Source organism: Excalfactoria chinensis, chromosome 3 (genome assembly GCF_039878825.1).
Source record: "Excalfactoria chinensis isolate bCotChi1 chromosome 3, bCotChi1.hap2, whole genome shotgun sequence".
NCBI classification, from domain to species: domain Eukaryota; kingdom Metazoa; phylum Chordata; class Aves; order Galliformes; family Phasianidae; genus Excalfactoria; species Excalfactoria chinensis.
Window position 1 is genome coordinate 16881804 of NC_092827.1, and position 23477 is coordinate 16905280.

The 23477-nt window shown below is 36.2% G+C and overlaps 1 protein-coding gene across 30 annotated transcripts in view; it reads left to right on the forward strand.

Moving 5' to 3' along the window:
* The window catches only part of MYT1L (myelin transcription factor 1 like), a 290751-nt gene that overhangs the window by 200784 nt on the left and 66490 nt on the right, over nt 1–23477 (forward strand). For 20 of the 30 annotated variants that reach the window (XM_072333541.1, XM_072333549.1, XM_072333556.1 and 17 more), the window contains 3 exons: nt 12879–13856; nt 18446–18580; nt 21158–21248. In XM_072333541.1, coding sequence (XP_072189642.1) covers nt 12879–13856; nt 18446–18580; nt 21158–21248 — 1204 coding nt within the window. The remainder of the gene's footprint in view (nt 1–12878; nt 13857–18445; nt 18581–21157; nt 21249–23477) is intronic. The other 10 variants (XM_072333557.1, XM_072333564.1, XM_072333565.1 and 7 more) reach the window with 4 other exon arrangements.

The following is a 23477-nucleotide window of genomic DNA, read 5'->3' on the forward strand; positions in this document are numbered from 1 at the left end:
TATTTCCAAGGAATCCATAGCAGATGCTATAGGCTCTGTGCACTAAATGTTCCTGTTTTAAAAGAAATTTGCATTGGATCTACAAGCGGAAGTTTTGTTAGCTAACAGAATTGACAGTTCAGGACTTAATGTGAGTTGATTAGGTGTATATTTATGTTATCCTAAAAACTTGGTTTTGCAGGCTGTATTGTTAACAGGAAGTGTTAGTCTTGTTGTGACACCAAAGAAACTTCATGGGAGATCTGCAGAAAAAAAGAGAGAGAGAGAGAGAGAGAGAAGCAAAGCATGAAATCATCTCTACATTTTTTTTTTCCTTGCTAGATGTGCATAAATGAAAGCAACAGGTGTAAAGTCTGTGTAGCGTGACTCTGATGGACTGAGATAAGCTCAGGCATGCCTGAGCTGAGTGTGAGAAGTGAAGCGGGAGTTCAACACCACGTTTTCTTCTTTTCCAACACAGAAAGTTAGCAGTTAAGCCAGAGACTGCTTTGGATAAGAATTGCTCTTAAGAACTTGGCTGAACTTCTGTCACAGCTCCAAAAAAAATTCAAGAACTGCAGCAAACCAAAGAATGTCATACGGGAAAGCAGGACATTATGTGTTTCTTTCTTGCTCCAGGAACACTCTAACCATATTATGAACTGACTGCTTAATATACAAAAACAGTCCTGGGAGCAGAGATCAGAAACACCATTTTTCCCTTGTAGGTGAGTGCCCTTGTATACTAAGTACAATGAAGGCAGTACATTTTTGCATGACCCAAATAACTTGAAAGTTATGTAGTTCTCTTGTGTTTTCCACTTCCTAGTCAGTTTGCATCCAGTCTTTTAATATGGTGACTACCATACTTTTTTAGTGAAATTGATACTGAACCCGTTCAAAGTTGAAGAGCTTTTACTCCTTAATAACTGTACTACTAAACAGTGGGTTTTGTTTGTTTGTTTGTTTGTTTTTATTTGTGTTTTTTTTTTCTGTGAGATAGGTGGGGGTTGAACAAGGGAGGTAAGGAAGGAAACAGTTCTTCCTTCAACTGTAACTTAAAGCAAGCCAATCAAAGCAATAGCTTATGATAAAGCCTTATTCTGTCTGCTGTGTGTTGGACAAATTGTTTTTTTGGGGGGGAACTCACGTATGAAAACAGTATCTAAAATTCTTCAAGGCTTAAATGGACATAGGTGCAGTTTCTTAAGACTGGAGTTATTTGGAGGGAATTAGAAGCAGTGCCTTCAACAGTTGATATGTATTTGCAGTGTTTGGGTTCAGAGTTCAGGTGTGTCCTAGGTTTAAATTTCGAACTTAGAAGTAATTGTATCACCAAGAGAAATGGAAATGTGACTATTCCTATACAAGTCACATGAGAATTTCCATTTGAAAATGGTATAAAAATCTATGCTACTATTCATAATCATTTATTTTTGTTAAGTGTTTTCAGCTGGAATGCCAATTAAATAGAATGATGAGAGGTATTGCTCCAAAAGCCAAAGGATCTTCTCACTCAGAAACAGAAACAACAACAAAAAAAAATCAACTGTAAAAGGAAGTAAGGGACTTACACAGGAAAAAAAGATTGCAGGAAAGCATAAATAAATTATTAGGAAACTGGCATGGGAGTAAAGTGGAGAGTAAGTGAAATATGTTAACATTCCTTCCTGGAACAGCAAGAAATGAGGAGGACATGGAAGCAGCAATCTAGATTCTGCACTGTGCAGAATCATTAAAATAACATTACGCAAGCTGTAAGAAACATGGGTCATTTTACAGTATAGTGCATCAGGATCAGGGTTAGACAAAATATCCACACTCACATAAAGTCCATTCTATTGTTACATTTTTCCTTCCATTTTTCTGCAGTTCATGATGTGATGTAATGTAACATCCGTTGTAGCAGTGTAACTTTATACCACACTGATAGCATTTTATACCATTGATATTAGAATTATGATGAGAGAAATGCAGTATGTTTTTTAAAGCATATAAAGTGAGTAAGTGTTGATTCACTGAGACTATTTATCAGTCATGTGGAAAACAGAGATTATTTGACTTGACTTGATCTTTGGAACAGCGATGAGCCAAAATTACTGATTATTTAGAAACAGACAACCAGAAGAAATAATGTGTTCATAAAATGAACTGATGGAGTAGTGTGAAGCCACATCAAGGGAGGATCAGGTTGGGTGCTAGGAGAAGGTTCTTCGCCTGACAGTGATTGGGCACTGGAATGGGTTTGCTAGGGCAGTGGTCATGGCCCATTACAAGTGGCGTCCCCCAGGGGTCAGTTCTTGGGCCCGTCTTGTTTAACATCTTCATTGATGACCTAGACGAGGGAATTGAGTGTACCCCCAGTAAGTTTGCAGGTGACACCAAGTTGGGAGGTGGTGTTGATCTGCCTGAGGGTAGGGAGGCCCTCCAGAGGGATCTGAATAGGCTGAATCATGGGGCTGAGGTTAATGGGATGAGGTTCAACAAAGCCAAGTGCCGGGTCCTGCACTTTGGCCACAATAATCCCATGCAGCACTACAGGCTTGGGGCTGAGTGGCTGGATGACTGTGAAGAGGAAAGGGACCTGGGGGTGTTGGTTGATGCTCAGCTGAACATGAGCCGACAGTATGCCCAGGTGGCCAAGAAGGCCAATGGCATCCTGGCCTGTTTAAGAAAGTGTGACCAGCAGGAGCAGAGAGGTGATCATCCCTCTGTACTCAGCACTGGTAAGGCCGCATCTCGAGTACTGTGTTCAGTTTTGGGCTCCTCAATACAAGAAAGACATTGAGTCCCTGGAACATGTCCAGAGAAGGGCAACGAAACTTGTGAGGGTTCTGGAGCACAAGTCTTATGAGGAGCAGCTCAGGGAGCTGGGATTGTTTAGCCTGGAGAAGAGGAGGCTCAGGGGAGACCTCATTGCACTTTACAACTTCCTGAGGGGAGGTTGTAATGAGGAGGGGCTTGGCCTCTTCTGCCAGGCAACAAACAGGACCCGAGGAAATGGCCACAAGTTGTATCAGAAGAGGTTTAGACATGACATAAGAAGGAACCTTTTTTCTCAGAGAGTGGTCAGGCACTGGAATAGCCTGCCCAGGGAGGTAGTGGAGTCGCTGTCCCTGGCAGTGTTCAAGAAGCATCTGGACAGGGAGCTAGGAGAAATGGTTTAGTGGTTTTCTGTAGGTATGGTAAAGGGAGGACGGTTGGACTAGATGATCTTGTAGGTCCTTTCCAGCCTTGTGATTCTACGATTCTATGAAACTTGATGGTCTTTGTGAATCCCTTTCAACTTGGGTATTCTGTGATTCTGTGATGACCAAAGAGAAGGTGACTGTCCTTTGCAAATATGTGTTTTGCTTGATGTTTGCATGTTGCAAACTGAGAGAAGTGAAACTCAGTGAAACTGCCTTCACTGAGAAGGCAGGCAGTGTGGAAACAATGTACACAAATTGAGTTTTATTAAAGTATTTGGTGTAGTTTCATTTAATAAATCATTTAGAAATGAGGAGACATAATACAACACCAGATATAGAGTCACAAAATAGTCTAGGTTTGAAAATAACTTCAAGATCATCAGGTCCAAGCATCAGCCTGACAATGTCTCATCACTAAACCATATTCCATGTTCTGTCATTTATGTCAGAAGGAAAAAATTCAGGTTGGATAAATTAGTTCCATTGGTTCTTAAGTAGCTCAGGTACTTCAGCGTGCATTCAAGTTAATGAAACTAAAAATAGTCGTACAAGGTGTAATTGAGAGGGAACTGTGTGTTAGGGGGAATTCATTGTGGTTCACCAGGTGAATCCTTGGAGACAAAAATGTAATTTCAGTCAGAATTGACTCTGATCTCATGTGCCTTTCTTTCATGTTTGAATTCAAGTTAGACAGTTCCTGCACTGTTCCTTGAGTCCAGACTCAGACTCAGCATTTAGTTTTGTGAAGATTGTCTCTCTGCAGATTTTCTGTGTGTGTGTTTTCTTGAGAACCAACTATTGTGTTTAGTTGTTACTTTGACTGATCCACTTTGAAGTTTGTCATTTCTATACAGCCAGCTGAAGTAGGAGTTCCAGCAGTGAAGTCATGCACTGAGGCTGCACTGCTGTAATCTATGAAACCACTGCTATTGTAGATCAAAGGTATGTCTTTAGTTAGAAATTTATTCAGATTTATGTAAATATGTAGATGGTTGCATTTTTCCAGCATAACTTTTCTTTTTATGAGAGACGATCTTTCATCACCAGGACACGTATTCCAGTGCAGATCTGAACAGCAATAGGAAATCGCTCATGAAAGAGGAAGTGGCAATATTGATAGTTTATTTTCTAAGTTGACTGTACATTTTTAAGGTGGGAGGATAGTTGGAACAACCTAACTGGAAAAATCATTGCAGATACAGTAGCAGCAGAAAAATACTTCTATAGATCTGTTACCACAGCAAACATTTCCTGCCTTTGACTGATCTCTGATACTCTAGTCTCCATCCTAAACATGTCCAGTGTCACACACCATTCGTTTACATAGTATAAATGGCAAATAAACAAGATTCTGTAGGTAGCCAACTGCTAGTTGCATGTTGGACTCACCATCTTTTGCTTTCTGAGAACCATTGTGTACATGATTGATGTTGACTGTTTAGAGTAGCGTGGTTACAATAAGAGATTCCAGTTTGACTTACTCTTTCCTTCTGAAATTTCAGCTATCAGTGTGCTTTCCAAAGATCCCAACTTACAAACTCCCTTGCCTTGTTCCCCTTCTCTTCAGCTGGAGTAATCAAGGACTACATCTATGTCTGTGAATAAAACAGGCCATAGTCTACTCATTTAATACTGTGTCCAGCTGCAGCAGCATGGCTTGAGTCCATATAGTTACGCTTTAACATTTTGAAACAGGATGACCACACTTGGATTGCTTCCTGGGAATGATCCCTAACCAGTACCACTATACTGTGCCTGGACATTATTGGAAGGATGTTAGGTAATTCAAATCAAAATCATGCCAGGACTTCAATAGAAGTTTAACAGTATGAATAATTAAACATCAGTGCTTGGTTGCCTGTCCTGCCCCTGATTAGATTACACTAGAATGACTGTAACCAGAGTGGCAAATTCCACTTTGTATTTACTTTCTCCTTATTTTATGGTGTGTTATTCACCTTTCTCTGCCACTAAAAGACAGGAAAATGGAGTAATGTAGGTGAAGAAGCTAAATAAAGTGATAAGGAAAAAAGGAACAAACCACTTAGCACAGGATTTTATGTTTCAGATGAGGTGAAGTCTGTCATTCATTCACACAGAAATCTTTGTCCTTCCAGATCCCTTGCCACTGAAATCACTGAGGGTATAGAAAGAGAGACAGGAAGAAAAAATTTCAGCAATATTACATTTTGCAGTTCTCCTGTTCTCTAGAGTCTTAGTGAGATGTGCCTTTATCTCCTCTGGCAGTTACATCAGATTATTATCATAGTCTGCATAATCAAGCACGATCAAATATAATTAATTAAATTTATATCAGATGCCAGGCTAATCCAATAGGATACATCTCAGTCCATGTAATTCATGCAGTCACAAGCATCCATCCCATCTAAAGCATCCATAATACCCCATCAACCTTTTCCTGTAGAAGTTTGTCTATGATTACAATCTAAAGATGGTTCTTTCTGGGTAGATACTTTATTCCATCCTCCCTGCAATTCCTTTTGTGTCATATTAGATATAAATTCCATCAACTTCATTTATAGCCAGACAAGAAAAATAATATATTGTAGGGAATAATTAAACCAATATATTTCAGATCTCTAGCTTAGGATAAGAAAAATCACATCCCAGGATGCATATTTAGTTTTGTCCTCTGCCTGTAGATGAAATCTTAATGGCTAGTTCACATGAAAACATGTTCAGTATGGACACCAGTCAGATACCTGAACAACACTATTGAAAAGAGATTATGTATGCCTACAGTAACAGTTTCCAACCTGTATTTCACAAATTTGTACGTGAAAAAGAAAATGTTAGTTTATGAATGGAAAATGTGTTCTCTAGGCTGCATCTTTTGCAAAACAATAATATTGGATAGGGATGTAGATAGGGGTCGCTGTCTCCTGAGAAACCATTGCAGTAGCTCCATGAGAAGCTCCATATCAAGAGTTGTCTTAGTGGGTGTTCTCCCATCAGTACAGCCGGTCCTCTGCTCCCCTGCTGTCTCTCTGCTGTATCTCAGCATTTGGAGAATAGCTTTGGCTGCTTCATTGTTTGCTGCCCTGCTGAGTTCTGGAAATGTGAGAGAAAGAGAGAAACTGCTGCACTTCACTGAGTCATTATGAATCTATGAGAGAGAGCATCTCTTTTCCCTCATATATACTTCCTGGGGAGCAAAAATAGGATTAAATGAGTACCAGCCATCAGCTAAAGATGTCTCATTATTTGTTGCATCGTGAATCAGGTTAAAAAAGTTAGGGACTGACTGAGCCCAATTATGGTCCTCAAATAAGTGTGGTCTGAGGAGGTTCACTGGCTAAATTGTATTGTCCTGGCAAATTCGAAGTACCCATTTCTGATCACTGGTACTCTCAATGAGTTCCTTCTGAAACTGAAACATGTGCCTTGATACCAAATACTGCAGATGCTGCAAGCCAATCATAACTGGACCGGCTGGACAGGGACATGAAAACCCTAAGAACTTCTAAGTCAGCCCTTTATTCAGCCAGGGTTGGATCAGATGACATCCAGAGGTATGTGAGATGCTCTAAGATCAAAGAAAGGCAAGGATTATCTTGAGATAGCTGAGCACATCATTGTGGGCCAGAAATTAGATAATTGAAGTAAATAAAAATAAAATAAATAAATAAATTGTGTGTCTATTACAAGAAATAAAAATATCACAGATGTGGTCTTGCAAGAGGAGTTTCATCAGGTGCCTTCAGGATCCTCTTCCACAACTGTAGAGTTTATACCTGTGTCAAGTAGCTCATAGGGTATTTTTGGTAGGAAGACATGAATGATTAAAAAATAACTGTATTTTAAAAAATATGTTGTAAATTCATTCTTCTGGATGATCTGGTCCTGTATCTCAATTTCTACCTGATTTTATGTTATTACTGGGATTGACCCAAGAACCTCTGTATTCTTCCAGTACTTCATGTGAATACTTGGAGTTTAGAATGCTAATCATGTAAGTCCAACATAAATAAGGCATAATAAGAAGCTGCAAGAATGACTTAAGTTAAAGAGAAAGAGTATTTAATGGCATTGATTATACACTTATGCATTGAGATGAGAATACACTGCTTTGTATGGAAACCAAAGTCTTCAAAAATGCTTCTATGCCGAAGTATTTTATTGATATTGATTGTTTCTATTTCAAATATATTTTTAATACAAAAAAAAAAAAAAAAAAAAACAACAACAAAACAGGGAATGTTTTTGTATATCGGAAACCACTCCTCAATGAGCAAAATAATTCAGATCCATAAGGATGCCTTTTAGTCTTTAGGAGAAAAAAAAATAATGATAGTACTTATTTTTCCAGTGCGCAAAACAAGGTAAAATGTAGAACACATAGAAAATAAGAATTTAAAAATGTAACAACAAAAAAAAAAAAAAAAAAAGAAAAAAGAAAGAAAGAAAGAAGAAGAAAATACATGGTAAGCCAGTAAACTGTGTGCAATTTTTGAATGTCTGTACAGGCTTGCTCTGTATTCTTTGCACTTTCTTTATAATACTGAATCCTACTGTGATGTGCTATGTTCTTTTATCTCAGACCATCCTTGCCATGACTAATTACTCCTATTCTTAATTTATTTTACTTTGAACGTTGGTTATTATTTGAATATTGTAGTTATTACAGGAGATTCAAAGAAGTAAAGCCTTTTATTATATCTGTTATAAGTATAGCAGTCTGAGGGGGTGGATTTAGGTACACACACATCTAAATATAATAATTATAGTGTATCAAATACAGAAGTGAACAGGTGTTTTTTTTGTTGTTGTTGCTTTGTTTTGTTTTCTTTTGTTTTTGCTGTCAATAGGTAATATAAGGTCCAAAGGAATCAACAACTCTAAAGATAAATAGTTTGGATCTTTATCTAAAGCAGTGTAAAAGAACTTCAGGAATTTTTGCAGATATGAAAAACTGTACAAGGTTGACTTCAGTTTTCAGTGTGTGCCCAAATAGGCAAATTTAAAGGCTCATGCTCTGATCCAAATCTAATATCAATAGGAGTATTCAATCTTCTAGAGATTTTGCTTAGTAGAGTTGCATATGTGTTCTATTTCTTCAGTGTGGAGTGGAGAGTAACCAAAACCCTTTCAGAAGTTGCTGTAAGGTCACAAAGTTTTCCACATCATCATTTTCCTTACTCTCAAGATTTTTCCATTCAATTGTACATTCAGTGTACAAAGAACCTTATCCCATATGATGTAATGTGTAAGATTTGGAATTGGTGTCAAGATTGTTTTGATAAATATGCATGGACTTCATTTTACAGCTTAGGTGAAGAGTGAAATGGTAGCATAGTAGTGACATATGCTGAGCACTTAAGAGTAACAGTAGCAAGAGCAGTGAATTGTCATGCAACAGGTGATGCTGTATGGATAATGAAGCCATCTATCTGGGCAGGAAGCCTATATGACCACATGTAGATTTAGCTTGTTAGCCATCATGTTTTTCCATGCTTGGGAGAAAGTGAGTAATTTGATACACAGACCACAGATTTGGAAAATCTTGTTTCTTTGGTATTCAATGGGGTATAGTTGTTATTATTACTGAAGTATCATTGCCTCTCTCTGCAGAATCTCTCAAACTAAATAACTATATATTATCATTCTAAAAATGAAGGTACTGTTTTGCATTACTCCTTACACTAAAAACATAGCAAGCCATTTATTCTGTCAAAATTTGATCACTTATATAAATGATTGAAACAAAGGGAGGTAGCATGGATATAGAGGCTACAGCCCTTATTTGACAGTGACTCCTTGTATGACATAGAGTCACTCACCTGCTTTGTATCTCAATTTCCCATCTGTAAAATGGGTTTAAAATACCTACCTCACAGGGGTGTTGTGAGGCTTGTTAATATAATGTTTGTAAAGTGCTTTGAGATCCTTGGATGAAATGTGTGATAAGAAATCAAATTATTCACTTTTTTTTGTTTTGTTTTGTTATTGTTTCCTTTTGTTTTTACTGCAATACAGGAGTGTGCTTTTGTTCAGATGACTAAAGACTTCCACTCTTAAAACTATTCCACATACTCTTCACTATAATTTGTCAATCTAGCATTTGTTTTATCTATTGGGGGTCAAACAAAACAAATTTTGCATTCACTGATATCTAAATTGCCGTAGTATTCTGGGAATGAGGGCTAAAACAATCTAATATTCTTTTTAAACTGTGTTGCATATTTTTTTTCCATGCGACCCCAAATCTTGCTTTATTGGCTCTTCACCTAATTAGCTGACTTGTTTCTTTTTGAGACACTTAGATGCTTCTCCAAATGAAAAAAAAAAAGCCATTTGAGTCAGTGGTTCCAAAAGTTCTGTAAGGAATAGATTAGGCTGTTTAGTCCTATTTACTTTAGTCCTATACAAACAACCATTAAATAACATCACGTAAAGGTTGGTAGAAGTTACAGGTTAACTCTAAGGAGGCGTAGAAACATGAGGTATAATCAAGATTAGATTTGACACAGCTGAATAAAAGATACATATGTTCACATAGGCTGGCATATTTTGTAGAAGTTGAACTAAGACTCAATCTAATTTAGTACTTAAACTTTCAGTTTAATAAACAAGTGACAAGGATGCCTCACTAGATCAGGTCAGAAGGCTCAGCATACAGCAGACTTATTGAGGAGATGATATAGTTTGCATAAACAAAGTATTTGTTGGAATTAACTGCTTCATAGTGATAAGAAACATGTGAAAAATAGTTATTAAAGAAAGTAGCAGATCTAAGAAAAGGACAAAAATAGAAAGAGGAGGAATTAATCTAAATTAAAATATTTTGTTTTCCTGCCTCTCTCATCCAGGATTCGTGTTTTACACCTTTCTCCTCCACCACCTTTTTTTTTTCTTCTTCTTTTTAGGACTGAACGGGCAAGAGCCTTGAAAAGGATATAACCAAACAGAATAAAAAATATTGTAGTTACAGCTTTCACCCAGCTTCACCTACTCAAAAGGAATTTACATGTCTTCATTCATACAGTATGTGACTCATATTTTGACTTTTTACTGTTGTGGAGGCAAGCTATAGCACATTCCTCCCTTGATAATCATTTACATGACTCTTACTCATGTAAAAGCAAACACAAAAAAAACTTAGGTACAAAACAAACCCTCATCTTGTTTTTTTACATTTCAGGAGTTGGCCTAGAATAGTCACTTCTTACCTGAACAGCTCTCTGGATGACTTTTGAAAACTTTTTTTTTTTTTTTCCCCTCTATGCATTATTTCAGTATCCTGTTAAATCTGGACTGATTTCAACATTTTTTTCTCTGTGTTTCATGCTAAGCTTGAAGGCACTGCTTCTTTAATTACTTTGATATTCCTTCTTTTACATCTGACTGCCCATCAGATCTAGCTACAAGAAGCACCCCCAAAAATGCAACAGTTCCTACTTAACAGTCTTCTTGGCAATAGGTTTTAGTCTTTACCTTAAAAAATGGGGTATTCGTTTGTACATTTTGCTTTAGGAAATGATCAGTAGTATAATGAAAAATTTGATTTTCTGATAAAGCAAACTAATTATCCAGTAATCCTTAAATACTTCTATGCAGACATTCAGGGTGAATTTTTTTTCATGTAGGAAGCATAAGGAACATTCTTTACTCTTAAAAACTGATACTCAGATATGCGTAGTTTTTAGTAGACAGAAACATGAATATGAATAATGATTATCTTGAGAATAACAGCAACTAAAATGAAACCATCCTTGATGGTAAATAGGTAACTCACTGATGGCTAAGAACATCTTGTTACAAGAAAATAACATATACGCTTTCCTGCTAATTATCTTCCTACCGTATTCAAATAGATAACAGATAACATATAGTAATTTCTATGTAGAGCTTCCTTTTCCTTGACATAGCCTAGTCATATATCAGGTCTGCTGCTTAACTACAGCCTACTATCATCCCAGGATCCCTAACCACTGTGTAGAAGCAAAACTATCTTGTGGCTGAAATATTAATTATTGTGCTGTTGACCTTTGTATTTTAAACTCTGAATTACTCTCTTGTCCACTGACCTGAAAATTACTTTTATCAAAAATTATTTTTCTGTTATCAAAATGTTAGTATACAAGCCACCTACTACCTGAACTTTTTCCACTTCGTTTTGCTTAGCCCAAAACATAAAGTCACACTTTAGAAAGTGCTCCATATCTAGGTGTACCACTGATGCAAATACATCTGAGCAAAAAATATGATATTAACAAATTGATAAACTAGCATTTGACTAGGTGTTAATGGTTGTATCTCTACTGATTTCTTTGAGTTTGCAATAGATGGAAAAACTGGCCTAATACATCAACATAATGACAGACTTATGAAATTTCCTTTCAGTTTGTGATGCTAAACATTTAAATATTGCTTGAGTAGTTGATAATCAAAAGTAGAATTTGAGATATTTGTTAATAAGCCCTGGTGAATGTGTATCTGTTTTAAGAACGGGTCTAATAATAACGTAACTTCTGAGTGAACATGAGATATCAGAAAGTGCTCTCTGGATGATATTCATCTGACCAAATACAGATATCTTTAAGGTAGGCATCTGCTCTGAGCCCATTTGTTGTCAATGAAGAGAAATACGCACTTCCAGAAAGCAATTTGTTTAATTCTGAGGAAGATACCTTAGCCAGATCAGGTGGATTATACCCTTAAAGTGTCTGCCTCTTTTACTGATCAAGGATGGGAATATTGAGTAGCTTTCTGGGATACAGATGCCTGCCTTACTCATGTCTAAAGTTAGGTGAAATGAATCTCACCCTTAGGGCCTCACACTGGATCAGTCTTAATCCTTATTTTCCCCTTACTTTTCAACAGTTACTACAGCAAAGCTAAGTAAAAAACTTAATACCTCTGCACCTCTACGTCACACTATACAGGGTAGTAGATAGCAGCCCTACCATACATACATGTATAACCATATAATTTGGGCTAGCGTATTAAAATTGCATTATGCATAATTGCTTCTGTCTTCCATTCATATAACAACTCTTTTAAAATTCTTACTTCTCCACAGTTGATGGAATTAAACTAAGAGATTGTGATTTCTACTGTTGGATCCACTAAGTAAAATGTTATTTTGATCTTAGTATATAGTCACTGGTTCTACTGTTAATGGTGTGCATGTTGTTAAAAAAATGACCGTTTCCTGTTTGGTGTATATTTTTTTTCTCTTTCGGTGAATGTTATTCATCATTAAGAGAATAAAACCAGTAGTGTTCACTTCTTTCCCATTTGCCATATTTACAGGATATACAGGAGTGAGAAACATTTGAAACCTAGGCAATTATGTTCTATTAGTAACTTGGTTGCAGTAAACCCCATAAGACTAAATTTAGAGATGTGAAAGAGAAGCTGAAGTTTGTATGCCATAATATTTTATCAGTAATAGTAATCAGCATTTTGATTGTCTTTATCTTATCAGTACTGTGAAAGAAATTCGTGTGAATAGCAGGAGAACAAAAATAACCTTATGGACTGTAGAGAAATTCACTTAATAAAACTTAACTGCACATGGGCCTTAGTTGAATAGGATTGGTGTGTAATTAACAATATCTGACATGCAGTTTGTTTTCTGTCCATGTGATTGCAACAACAGTTCCAATTGTAGCCACTTTTTTTCTTTTCTTTTCCTTTTTCTTTCTTTCTTTGTTTCTTTCTTTGTTTCTGTTTTTTATGCAGAAGACCATCAAATGAATTGTCACAATACTCGAATAATGCAAGACACAGAAAAAGACGATAACAATAATGATGAGTATGATAATTACGATGAACTGGTGGCCAAGTCATTGTTAAATCTTGGCAAAATTGCTGAGGATGCAGCATACAGAGCCAGGACAGAATCAGAAATGAACAGCAATACATCTAATAGTCTGGAAGATGATAGTGACAAAAATGAAAATATTGGTCGGAAAAGTGAGCTGAGTTTAGACTTAGACAGCGATGTTGTTAGGGAAACAGTGGACTCCCTTAAATTACTAGCACAAGGACATGGTGTAGTGCTATCAGAAAACATTAACGATAGAAATTATGCAGACAATACTTCTCAGCAAGATAATAGGAATATGAACTTTGTAATGTTAGGGAAGCCTGTGAACAATGGACTTACGGAAAAAATGGTGGAGGAGAGTGATGAAGAGGTGTGTCTCAGCAGTTTGGAGTGCTTAAGGAACCAGTGTTTTGATCTGGCTAGGAAACTCAGTGAGACAAACCCACAGGAAAGAAATCAACAGCAAAACATGAACACTCGTCAGCATGTCAGGCAAGAAGATGACTTCCAAGGAAGAACACCAGACCGGAATTACTCTGATATGATGAACCTAATGAGGCTTGAAGAACAGTTGAGCCCCAGATCTAGGACTTTTTCTAGCTGTGCAAAGGAGGATGGTTGTCACGAAAGAGACGATGATACCACCTCTGTTACTTCAGATAGGTCTGAAGAAGTGTTTGATATGACAAAAGGTAACTTAACCCTGCTTGAGAAAGCAATTGCTTTGGAAACAGAGAGAGCAAAAGCCATGAGAGAAAAAATGGCAGTGGAAGCTGGAAGGAGGGATAATATGAGATCATTTGAGGAACAATCTCCAAGACAACTTTCTGGGGATGACAGGAAGCCTAAACCCAGTGACGGCCATGTCAAAAAGCCATATTATGGTAAAGGTAATATTTCTATATACCGTATGTTATGTCATGAGAAAGTATGAACATGTTAAGTTTTGCATAGAATTCTGAAATGAATTTATTAATTCCACAAAATGCTAAATTTGTTTAAATTGTGGTAGTATGGCATGATTGTAAAATAGTTTCATGCTGTGAATATAAAAAAAATATTGCATTCTACAATGTTAGAAATATGCACAGTATTTCAGTGGATATCATTTGGCTAAACTGAAAAAATAAGTTTTCAGGGAAATAAACAAGAGATCATGTTGAAAGAGGCAAAGATTTTTCTCATATTTAATATATTTTATAGTGATTATTAAAAACATGTGAGAGAGTGGAGTTTTGGAAGTAGGTAGTCAATCAGCTTTGAAGTGCATATTTTACAGGTTGGATTGGGTAGGTGGCATTGTGATTTATAAAATTATCATCAAATGACAGTTATTGATGAAGCCTCTCCCATCTAAAATGTAGAATTGCCTGATAGAAATTGAACAGTATCAGAATGACCGATAACATGAGATAGGGGCAGTGACTGCACATTAATTATCTTAAGATAGTAAGGTAATGGAAACCATTTGCTATGCAAGGCATGGTGTGGCCTGGGCTGAGATCAATAGCAATTTATTTCTTATGTGCATTCCACTTCACTGGTTTCATTCCATTGTGGAAACAGTTAAGGTGCTGCCTTGACCATAATTCAATATAAAAGACAGACACACACACACACACAGTGTATACACACAGATTAAAAATAAATAAATAAATAAAAATCAAAAAAAATCAAAAAAGGCAAACTAAAGGTTAACTTCAAAATACTTTTTAATTTATGAGATTACCCTTGTTATGGTGTGTCTATTTTACCACATTACTCTGTAACATATCTACATCTGTACCTGCAGGGTTGTATGTGTTGTATAAATTATTCAATACCTCCTGAAATTCACCAAACACCTTTAATTCCCATTGACTTTAGTGGAAGTTGAGGACATGCTGTTATTTCTTGGGAGCTGCTAAGTAGGGACTTCTATTTGTTGTTGTAATAATAGATTCATTTCTGAAAATGAACTGAAATGTTGAGCGTTTTCCTACTTTTTATATATCTCTATTTTGAAAGACTAATATCATCCTGAGACATTCAGGTAGGCAGAAAACATCTTGGTCCAAGAAAGGTTTTGATTTTTTTTACAAAACTTTAAGAAAGGTAATGTCCAGTCTCTTAGATAAGCATGGAAATTACTAGTCATATACTCTTGTGAGATGTATTGTAGCAAAGTGTTGTTGGTTTTAACTAAATATACATATATATGGTCTGGTGAAGGCTATCATAATGTTGGGTATTTGGGAAAGACAACTTTAGTATATTATTGCATTTCCATGTGGATGTTGTTTTAAATATTGTTCACATATGTCACACATTAGGTGCCTTTTCCCTATGAATATGTGTCTTTAATAAAACTACCGAAAAAAAAAAATATGGAAAAACAATATTAATTTTTCAAGAGCTTTTTAACTGTTCTGTTGTTCAGTCCTTCCAGTTTTTATAGACATAGACTGTATGCATTTATGCATATAGATCTGCTATCTCCAAAAATACAGTGTAAGTTCTAAGACAATATAAGTAAGACAAAAGCAGTAGTGTGGACTTAATATTCCAGTAAATTATGGAGTTTCTTTGAAACATCCTGTCCTTTAGGAGCTGCAGGCTGAACTGATAATAGGTCCAAACCCCAGCCAGGGAACCAAAAGACTGTGCTGGCTGTTGTGGTCGTTTGGGCCAAAGAATGTTGTGGAAGTTTGGACCAAGATATGTAGTGCAAGTTTGGACTGAGAAACATTGTGGAGTGGATAGTTGTATGCTTTCTTTAATTAATGCAAGAAAGAAAAGATGATTCCTTCCTTACATTAAGAAGGTAGTTGTTGAGAAAGGAAGCTTTAAGTTAGACAGTTGCTTATATCATTTGTTCTCAACTCACATATAATCTTCCAAATACTCCTAAAAGAGCTATCCACAGAGATATATGATATGATGAAGTGGAAACTCTTTGGGTACCCAGGTTTGCAATGAAAAATACTTCAAGACTTCTGACTTGAACCATTAAGGGACTGCTAACTAATTTTTCCCTGCTGTTTAGAGCTTTTGTCTGAAATTTTGTGAATTTAAAAACCTTTTGAGTTCTGTAACGACCATCACTCAGGCAAAATAGCCATTGTGACAAGGAGTGAAGAAATGTTGCAGAATTAAATATCAGTATGCGATATTTCTCCCCTTTGTCAATAAAGGATATGCAGAAGAGTGTCCAGTGTTCTGTAAAAAGTTATGGAAAGTTTAGTCAGATGTCTTCCATTAAAAGCAATGGGAAATTTTTACAATTTTATGTAAGTTTTGAAATAATTATGAAGAGTATACAGCATCTTTTCTGACTCATTAGACCATAAAGGCTCCTAAGGATCTGTTACGTGCAATATCTTTACAGCACAGTCTTGAATGCATTAGAGAATTGTCTTGACACTTTAAGATTTAAGTGTCAGGATCCTGAATTGCTCCAAACTAGAATAGCTTCATTAACCTCTGTGGAGCTATGGCAATGTGAAGTAGGTAAAGTTCTTCTAGATTAAAATCTATAAAAAGCCGTTATGGTCTATTAATCATCTACATTTTTTACAGTCCTCAAATGTTGTTATATTTACATAATTTGTATTTCATTTATGTTACCTTTTCACATATCTAATACTTTTATACATTCAAAAGTTCTTGACATGAAGAGTTGCTTAGAACTGTGTATGTTTGTAGCTGTGGGCTTGATGTTCTAGTGGTCTCAGCACAGGCCTATTTGGCAAAACTTCTACTCCCTCCTTTGACATTCACTCCTTCTGTGGCCTTGGTTTTAATTTTTTGATCTCTTTGTTTCAATTTCCTTAAGTACAAGGTTATGGTATTTTCAGGAGTGTTGTGATAACTCTATTGCACTTTGAAGATGGTATTGTATGTACATTTATTATCAAAGAGAGTAAAACGAAGAACTGTACTTTACAGTCAACATACAGGCTAAGTAAAATAAAACTGTCACAATTAGGGGTTCCGTTTGCAAAAGTTAAGTTTTAAATATTGTATTATAACTGAAGAATGTATTTAAGACATGGAAAGTCACTTACAGTGAGCTGACGTATTTTGCTAAAATGAAGGCATTTCTGAAGGACATGGAATGTAAGAATTTATTTGCATAAAACTACCAGAGGGAAATCAAGTAAAATAAGCTCTGGATTCTGTTTACTAAAGCTTTAAAAAATGGATTGTGTGTGAAGATCTGCAAGTACTGAAATTGCCACTAATTGCACTGAGGGTTGCATTTGTTAAAGCTGGGATGGCATTTAATGTAAGAAAGATCTCGTGGAAAATGTGCGGTAAAATTTTATTTTCCAGAGGAAAAAAAGCATAAATCCTGAAGCAGAGCAATGATGAGAACAGGAAAATATACTTAAATGAGGATAACTCCGACTGGGTATTGAAAGGATGCTGAACTGGAAAAAAAAGAAAAAAGGAAAGGGAATGTTGGTTAACTTTGACCTAAAATGGTAGCAGTGAGAGCATTCTGAATTTTATTCCTTTGATACTCATGTAAACATTTGTACTAGTCTCAAAGTTTGACTACTGCGGTCAAGATGATGTGATATGATATTTATCATGTGCTGGGCTGGAAGGCTAGTAATGTTATTTACAGATGTTCTGTAAAAGGAAACCAGCTGATGAAGTATGTGAACACATTCTAGTTCAGGATTAATTTCACCAGCAGTTTTACTACTTGGCAGAAAACTTTTATCTTGTTGGAAAAAAAAAAAAAAAAAAAAGTCTTTTCTGACTTTTCATTGATTTGTAGACAGGAGATCCAACAACATTCTAAAAGATCGTTAACCTTTTAAAGTTATGAATATTCAATCAGCATACATGCATTTTTGTTATGGCCCCAATTTCCCCAGCAAATGATACGTTCTGGAATTCTGATTACAATGTTTGCCCCTCCTTAATTTATTGAAGAGAAAGGATTATGTACATCATTCATACTGCTTTATAAGGAATTTAAAGAAAATAGAGTAATCCACTCAAAGAGCCTTGGAAAAGGGATTTATTTGTGCAGAATCTTTGAATCGTTATGCTGAAGAGATGGGTTTGCTACTGTCAGGAATTGAACTTCTGTGACGGTACGTTTGTAGACTTCAATATATCAGGCAAGTAAGAACGTAAAGATGGGAAAGTCCAACTAGACAGTTTCCAAATGACCTTACACCCTTGAGTTGATGCTTGCCAGTGGAACATTGATTGATGACAATATGGCTTTGCTATAAAAAGGTCACTTTCCAATCACTCTGGATGGGTATTGCTGTGATCATAGGACTCTGCAGTCTGAAAATGATATAATGGGATAAAAGTTCCAGAACTATGTTAAGCAGTAGTGGTTTCGTTTTTTTTCTTATGAACATCTTAGTTTTCTTATGAACATTTACCAGAGAGTAAATGACATGATTAAATGAACCTTCTTACAGAAATGTGGAAAGCATCATTCACTTGACACATTTGTTGTAAATTATAGATCCCTCAAGAACAGAAAAGAAAGAGAGCAAATGTCCTACCCCTGGGTGTGATGGAACTGGCCATGTAACGGGGCTTTACCCCCATCACCGCAGTTTGTCAGGATGCCCACACAAAGATAGGGTCCCTCCAGAAAGTAAGTTCACATTGTTTCATGGAAACTGGGGATAAAACTACAAGGATTTTTCTAGCATGCTGTTAAAACTTTTTACTTTGAAAGTTAATTTTATTTTTCAGTATGGTTTGTCTCAACTTAGTCAACTGTTCTGTGTTACAGTTTTTTCCTTTATTCCATCATTTCCATTCTCTACTAACTTCTACACTAAAACAACAACTTTTAAAGCTGTATTCTTTGATTTTAATAATGGTAGGTCATTCATAAGTAGATTTATTTAGTCAACAGACAAAAAGGTTTCACAAAGATGTGCACTGCTTTTACTTCTACGTGATAATGTCACATCAACTGTCTCTATTATCTTGTACAGGAATAATTTTATTTGAAAAACTTGCAGCCCCTTTTCTCTGTTATTGCTGTACCTTAAACACAATTTATCTTAAACTAATTGATGTTGTTAAAAATAACAATTTGGCTATCTAATCAGTTATAAAATGCAGGATTTTGAGCAATATTCCCGTCAATTACATGGGTGGAGTTTCCTGTTACGTCAGTGGATTCTGTGCAAAGGAAGTTCACCCATCCAGACATAGATATAAGCATAAGGAACAGGGCTCCATTCTTTTATTTCACCTCCTTGACTGGTAGAAATGGCATAGTTCTCTTGAAGATAATTACTCTGTGCTGCTGTACCCCAGACAGGTGTCTTGCTAAGACCCAGTTAAAGTTTAAACTAATCTCAAAATTGAGTCCTATGGGCCTAAAATTCCTACTGTCCATTAGCACTTACAGACCTAACTTCAACGGAGTTTTAAGAGGCAAAAGGAAACATTAAGACAGTCAGGGCCATAATGATCTCCAGTTTCCCAGGGAAACTAGATTTTGAAGGACAGGAAAGTGGAAATAGATCAACACACCAAGAGAAGCAGAAATAAGAAGTCTTCTCTTTCATAGTAGACTGGCTTCTTCCAGAAATAACGAGGAAGTGCTTTAGGAAACTTTGCTGCATCTTGGTTGATCTCTGAACACAGTAGATCAGATAGGTTTATTCTTCACTTTGTAAGACCCTGTAAGTTTCTGTAACACAAGTATTCTTTCAGTTGCTCAAAGTTCTCTAATTTTTATAAATGGTAAATAAAAAGCCCTGTAGAAGACTATGCAAATCAAAGAAGAATATAGCTTTAAACTGTTTGCATGCTCTTGTACCTACTAAAATGGAAAAGGTGAGCTCATCTTTTTATTTTTTTCCTGTGATGTTGGCCTTGTGAAGCATGTTTCAAGAACAGCTTTAAATAGTAGGAATTTCAGAGTAAAACTGCATCTATACATGTCTTAATATGCTGATGATGGGATGATGATGATGATGGTTACCATTTAATCAGTATATGTGGTTTGAATTCTCAAGTATCTAAATAGTATTTATTCCATTTTTTACTTAGACAAGGAATTCACTGATTCTGTTAGAATTTTGTTTTGAGAGATAACCGAATGCGGATTTCCAGACTAAGTGCTTGAATGGGAAGATGAAAAATTTGCAGGAGTTGGATAGCCTCTTTCCATAGAGTGATATATTGTCATCCAGCTCTGAGATGTGGATTCAGATATGTCTTACATAGCATGGAACTGTCTCATGTTACCAAAAAGCTTGTGATAATTTGGAACTTCATAGCCTGAGTTTTGATTAGAAAAGACCTGCTCTAAGCAGATGCAGGAGTAAGTTTTCCATCCGGTTTGCAATGGATGCAGATGTAAATCAGCTTACTAGCTTAAGCTTGTTCCGCTTGTTTCTTTTTTCTATGAAGGTTGGGTTGTTATTTTTTTCTGGTTGTTTCTTTATTGTTACTATTATTAGTTGTTGTTTTGTTGTGGCTTTTTTTTATTATTATTTTTTCCACCATCCCTCAATTTTTTACCTGCTTATTTTTAATTTTTAGTCTTTTTTAACAAAAATTCTCTCAATTTCACGTCTGTGGAAGATACAAGTTAAAACTTGAAAGGGCCAATTCTACTCATCATATAGGCATAGATATCTATGTGGATGTGGGCAGAACTGAGCCCTATGTCAATTGGGCTGTCCTGTAGTTAGTATCAAATTCTAATCAGTGTTGCATTGAGGTGTATTTCAAGTAATCCAGTGTTCCACCAGTATAACTTGACAGCAGATTTTTGTTCTCGAGCTTGATACTGTGTGTGTAAAGTCATATATTAGGAGTGCATACATTTCCTAGAAAAATTTTTGTAGTCCATAATTTTTTATTGGACTGTTGCTAGCTTGCTGTTTGCTGTTGAGCAGATCTTTGCTCTGTGTTTTTGTATGAGGATGTGGGAAGTCTTGTGCTTCTTTGTTGCACTAGAGACATTTGGTTATAGGTTCTGTAGCCTTAATAACTTCCACTGTTGCCCTGTATTAGAGTATAGGGCCACAATACTTACTTCCCTCATCAGGCTTTATTGGCTATGTGTGTCATGTGTATTTTGAGGAATGCTGGTTGTTAATGAATCCTGCTTTGTTTTAAAATGGTTTCATATATACTGGGATTTGATTTTTTTTTTTCTTGTTTTCATACTCTGCTGTTTTCTCTTACTCTCCTTGTCAAGTTCTTGCCATGCATGAAAATGTTCTTAAGTGTCCTACACCAGGCTGCACAGGCCGGGGCCACGTAAATAGCAACAGGAATTCCCACCGAAGGTAAGGATGCCATCACTGGACACCAACCTAGAGGGAACAGTGCCTCCAAACTGCAGCCCTTCTAGCAGTCCATGGCAGGGGGGGAGTGTGAGTGTGTGTTCTGTTGTGTTGTTTCTGAGATTGACAGATGGTGCATCATGTGCTTTATCTGCTTTAAAGAGTGATATTTTTTCATGTGTTTTCTGAGGAGGATAAATGTGCATTTGCCTCAGAATGGATGAATTGACCTGCAGAATACATTTCAAGCACCCTTAGCTTTTGGGGTGTTTTTTTTTGTTGTTGTTGTTGTTTGTTTGTTTGGATTGGTTTTTTTTTTTTTTTTTCTTTTTTTTCTCCTTTCTGTTTTGGTATTAGCAGTGATGCCCAATGAGTATGTCTCCCTTATGGGCATGTCAGAGGGAGACTGAAGGATCTGCCAACATCATCAAGACTAGGGCAGAGTTCTTGTCCTCACACTTCACTCTCTTCAGAGATTATTTTACATGAAAACTTCCACTCTGCTTCTAAAAATGGTTCTTTTTTATACATGAGAAACAGCATTTTAGGTACACAAACATTGTAAAAGTTAACTTTTCTACTAAAAATATACTTCTGACCCTGAAGTACTCATTCACATCTAAGGAAGATTATGAAAATGTCTCACTACATTTAAAAAATAGAAGCTAAAAATGTTCAATATAAATAGTCAAAAGGAGATCAAGAAAAAACGTAACTTTTCTGTAGTTTCCTAAAATTACTAATAGAATCTTACAGAATGGATGAAATTTCCCTTTAATTTTTTTTTTTTAGACGAATAACAAAATTATCAAAATATTGCTGTAACTTTTAGTAGGTCTCATAGTATTCTCACAAAATACAAGGTCTTGCTTATTTCTTTACAGTTTTTCAGAAATCCAGGAAATGTGGGTGGAGGGTATAAGGATTTATATTTAATTTATTTAATTCCTTTTTTATCATTAATTGTAGCATCAAAGCATAAGGGGACTACACAGGTACTGAATTCTCAGTCTTATCAAGCTCTGTTTTACTGGAGCCCCATTAATTTACTGCATGCTTCCTGGAAGACTCTTGTGGGTGCCTTACCTTGTACAATAAGCTCTGATACCCCTTTATTCTCTGTAGTGATGCTGCTGTTAGATGCGGCAAAAATCTCTAAGAAGGCCTTTTGGGATTTACTGCTGCTTGAAGCAGCATTCACTTCTGGTTGAATATCCACTACATTATTAGAGGTGTCTGAAAAGAGCATGTCAATAGAGAACTGCTGCCCTCTGGCATGACTCCAGAGACCCCTCACCCCTCTGCAGAGCCAGGAAACTGAAGAAGGGCTGAAAGGAGCAGTCTGCAGTCTCTGCTCACCTCCTTCTGCAGCTTTTGGGGCATTTTGCTCTGTTTCACTATTTTATATATATATTTTTTCTCCCGTAGAGAAGGGAACATCTGGGAATGCATTGGTTTGCCTTTCATTTTCTTTTCCTGTGGAGAGCACAGAGAACTGCGGTCACATAAGCACGCAATAGACCGTGACAAGGAAAGAATCCCCTCCATTGTCAGGTCACAGGTTTTTACAGCTTCACTAAGAGCACCATCTGCTGGCATCATATACTTAATTTTTTTACTATTCTGCATCTATTTTTTTAATTATTTTTTTTTAAGGCTTATTTTACTCACTGCAATAGTAGTTTAGCATTTGCAAATTTAATTGAATTTCAAGTGCAGAATTTCCTTTCAAGTTATATCACCTATTATTAGAAAACATACCTCAGTGTTTTAATTTCATGAACAATCACGAAGCATAATATACCTGAGATGCAGATTTAGAGACCTTAGGCCAAATTTTGCACTCATGTATATAACTTGCTTTTGATAATGCTGAATAAAGTGTGAAGCAGTGCAGAAATTGGCCTATATGGTGTTTAATCATCCTTAGAAGTCATTTCATTGACAACATTTGTAGATTCATAAAGGTTACAAGTCTGTTGACAGAGCTGCACATTAGATCCCTGGTTATATTCTCCTCTCTTACTGATATGTTCACTGGCTGACATCCATAAATGATCTACCCACATACAGTCAGAGAAGAACAGTTCTAGGATCTACCATGTAACTTTTAAAACAGAAGAAAGGGAGTCTAGAGGAAGTACATATGACCAAGTAGCTTTTGGAAAGGCTTTTCCTTCAGATTCATCCTGATACAGACTAAGGAGGAGAAGGAGTAATTGGATCAGTGCT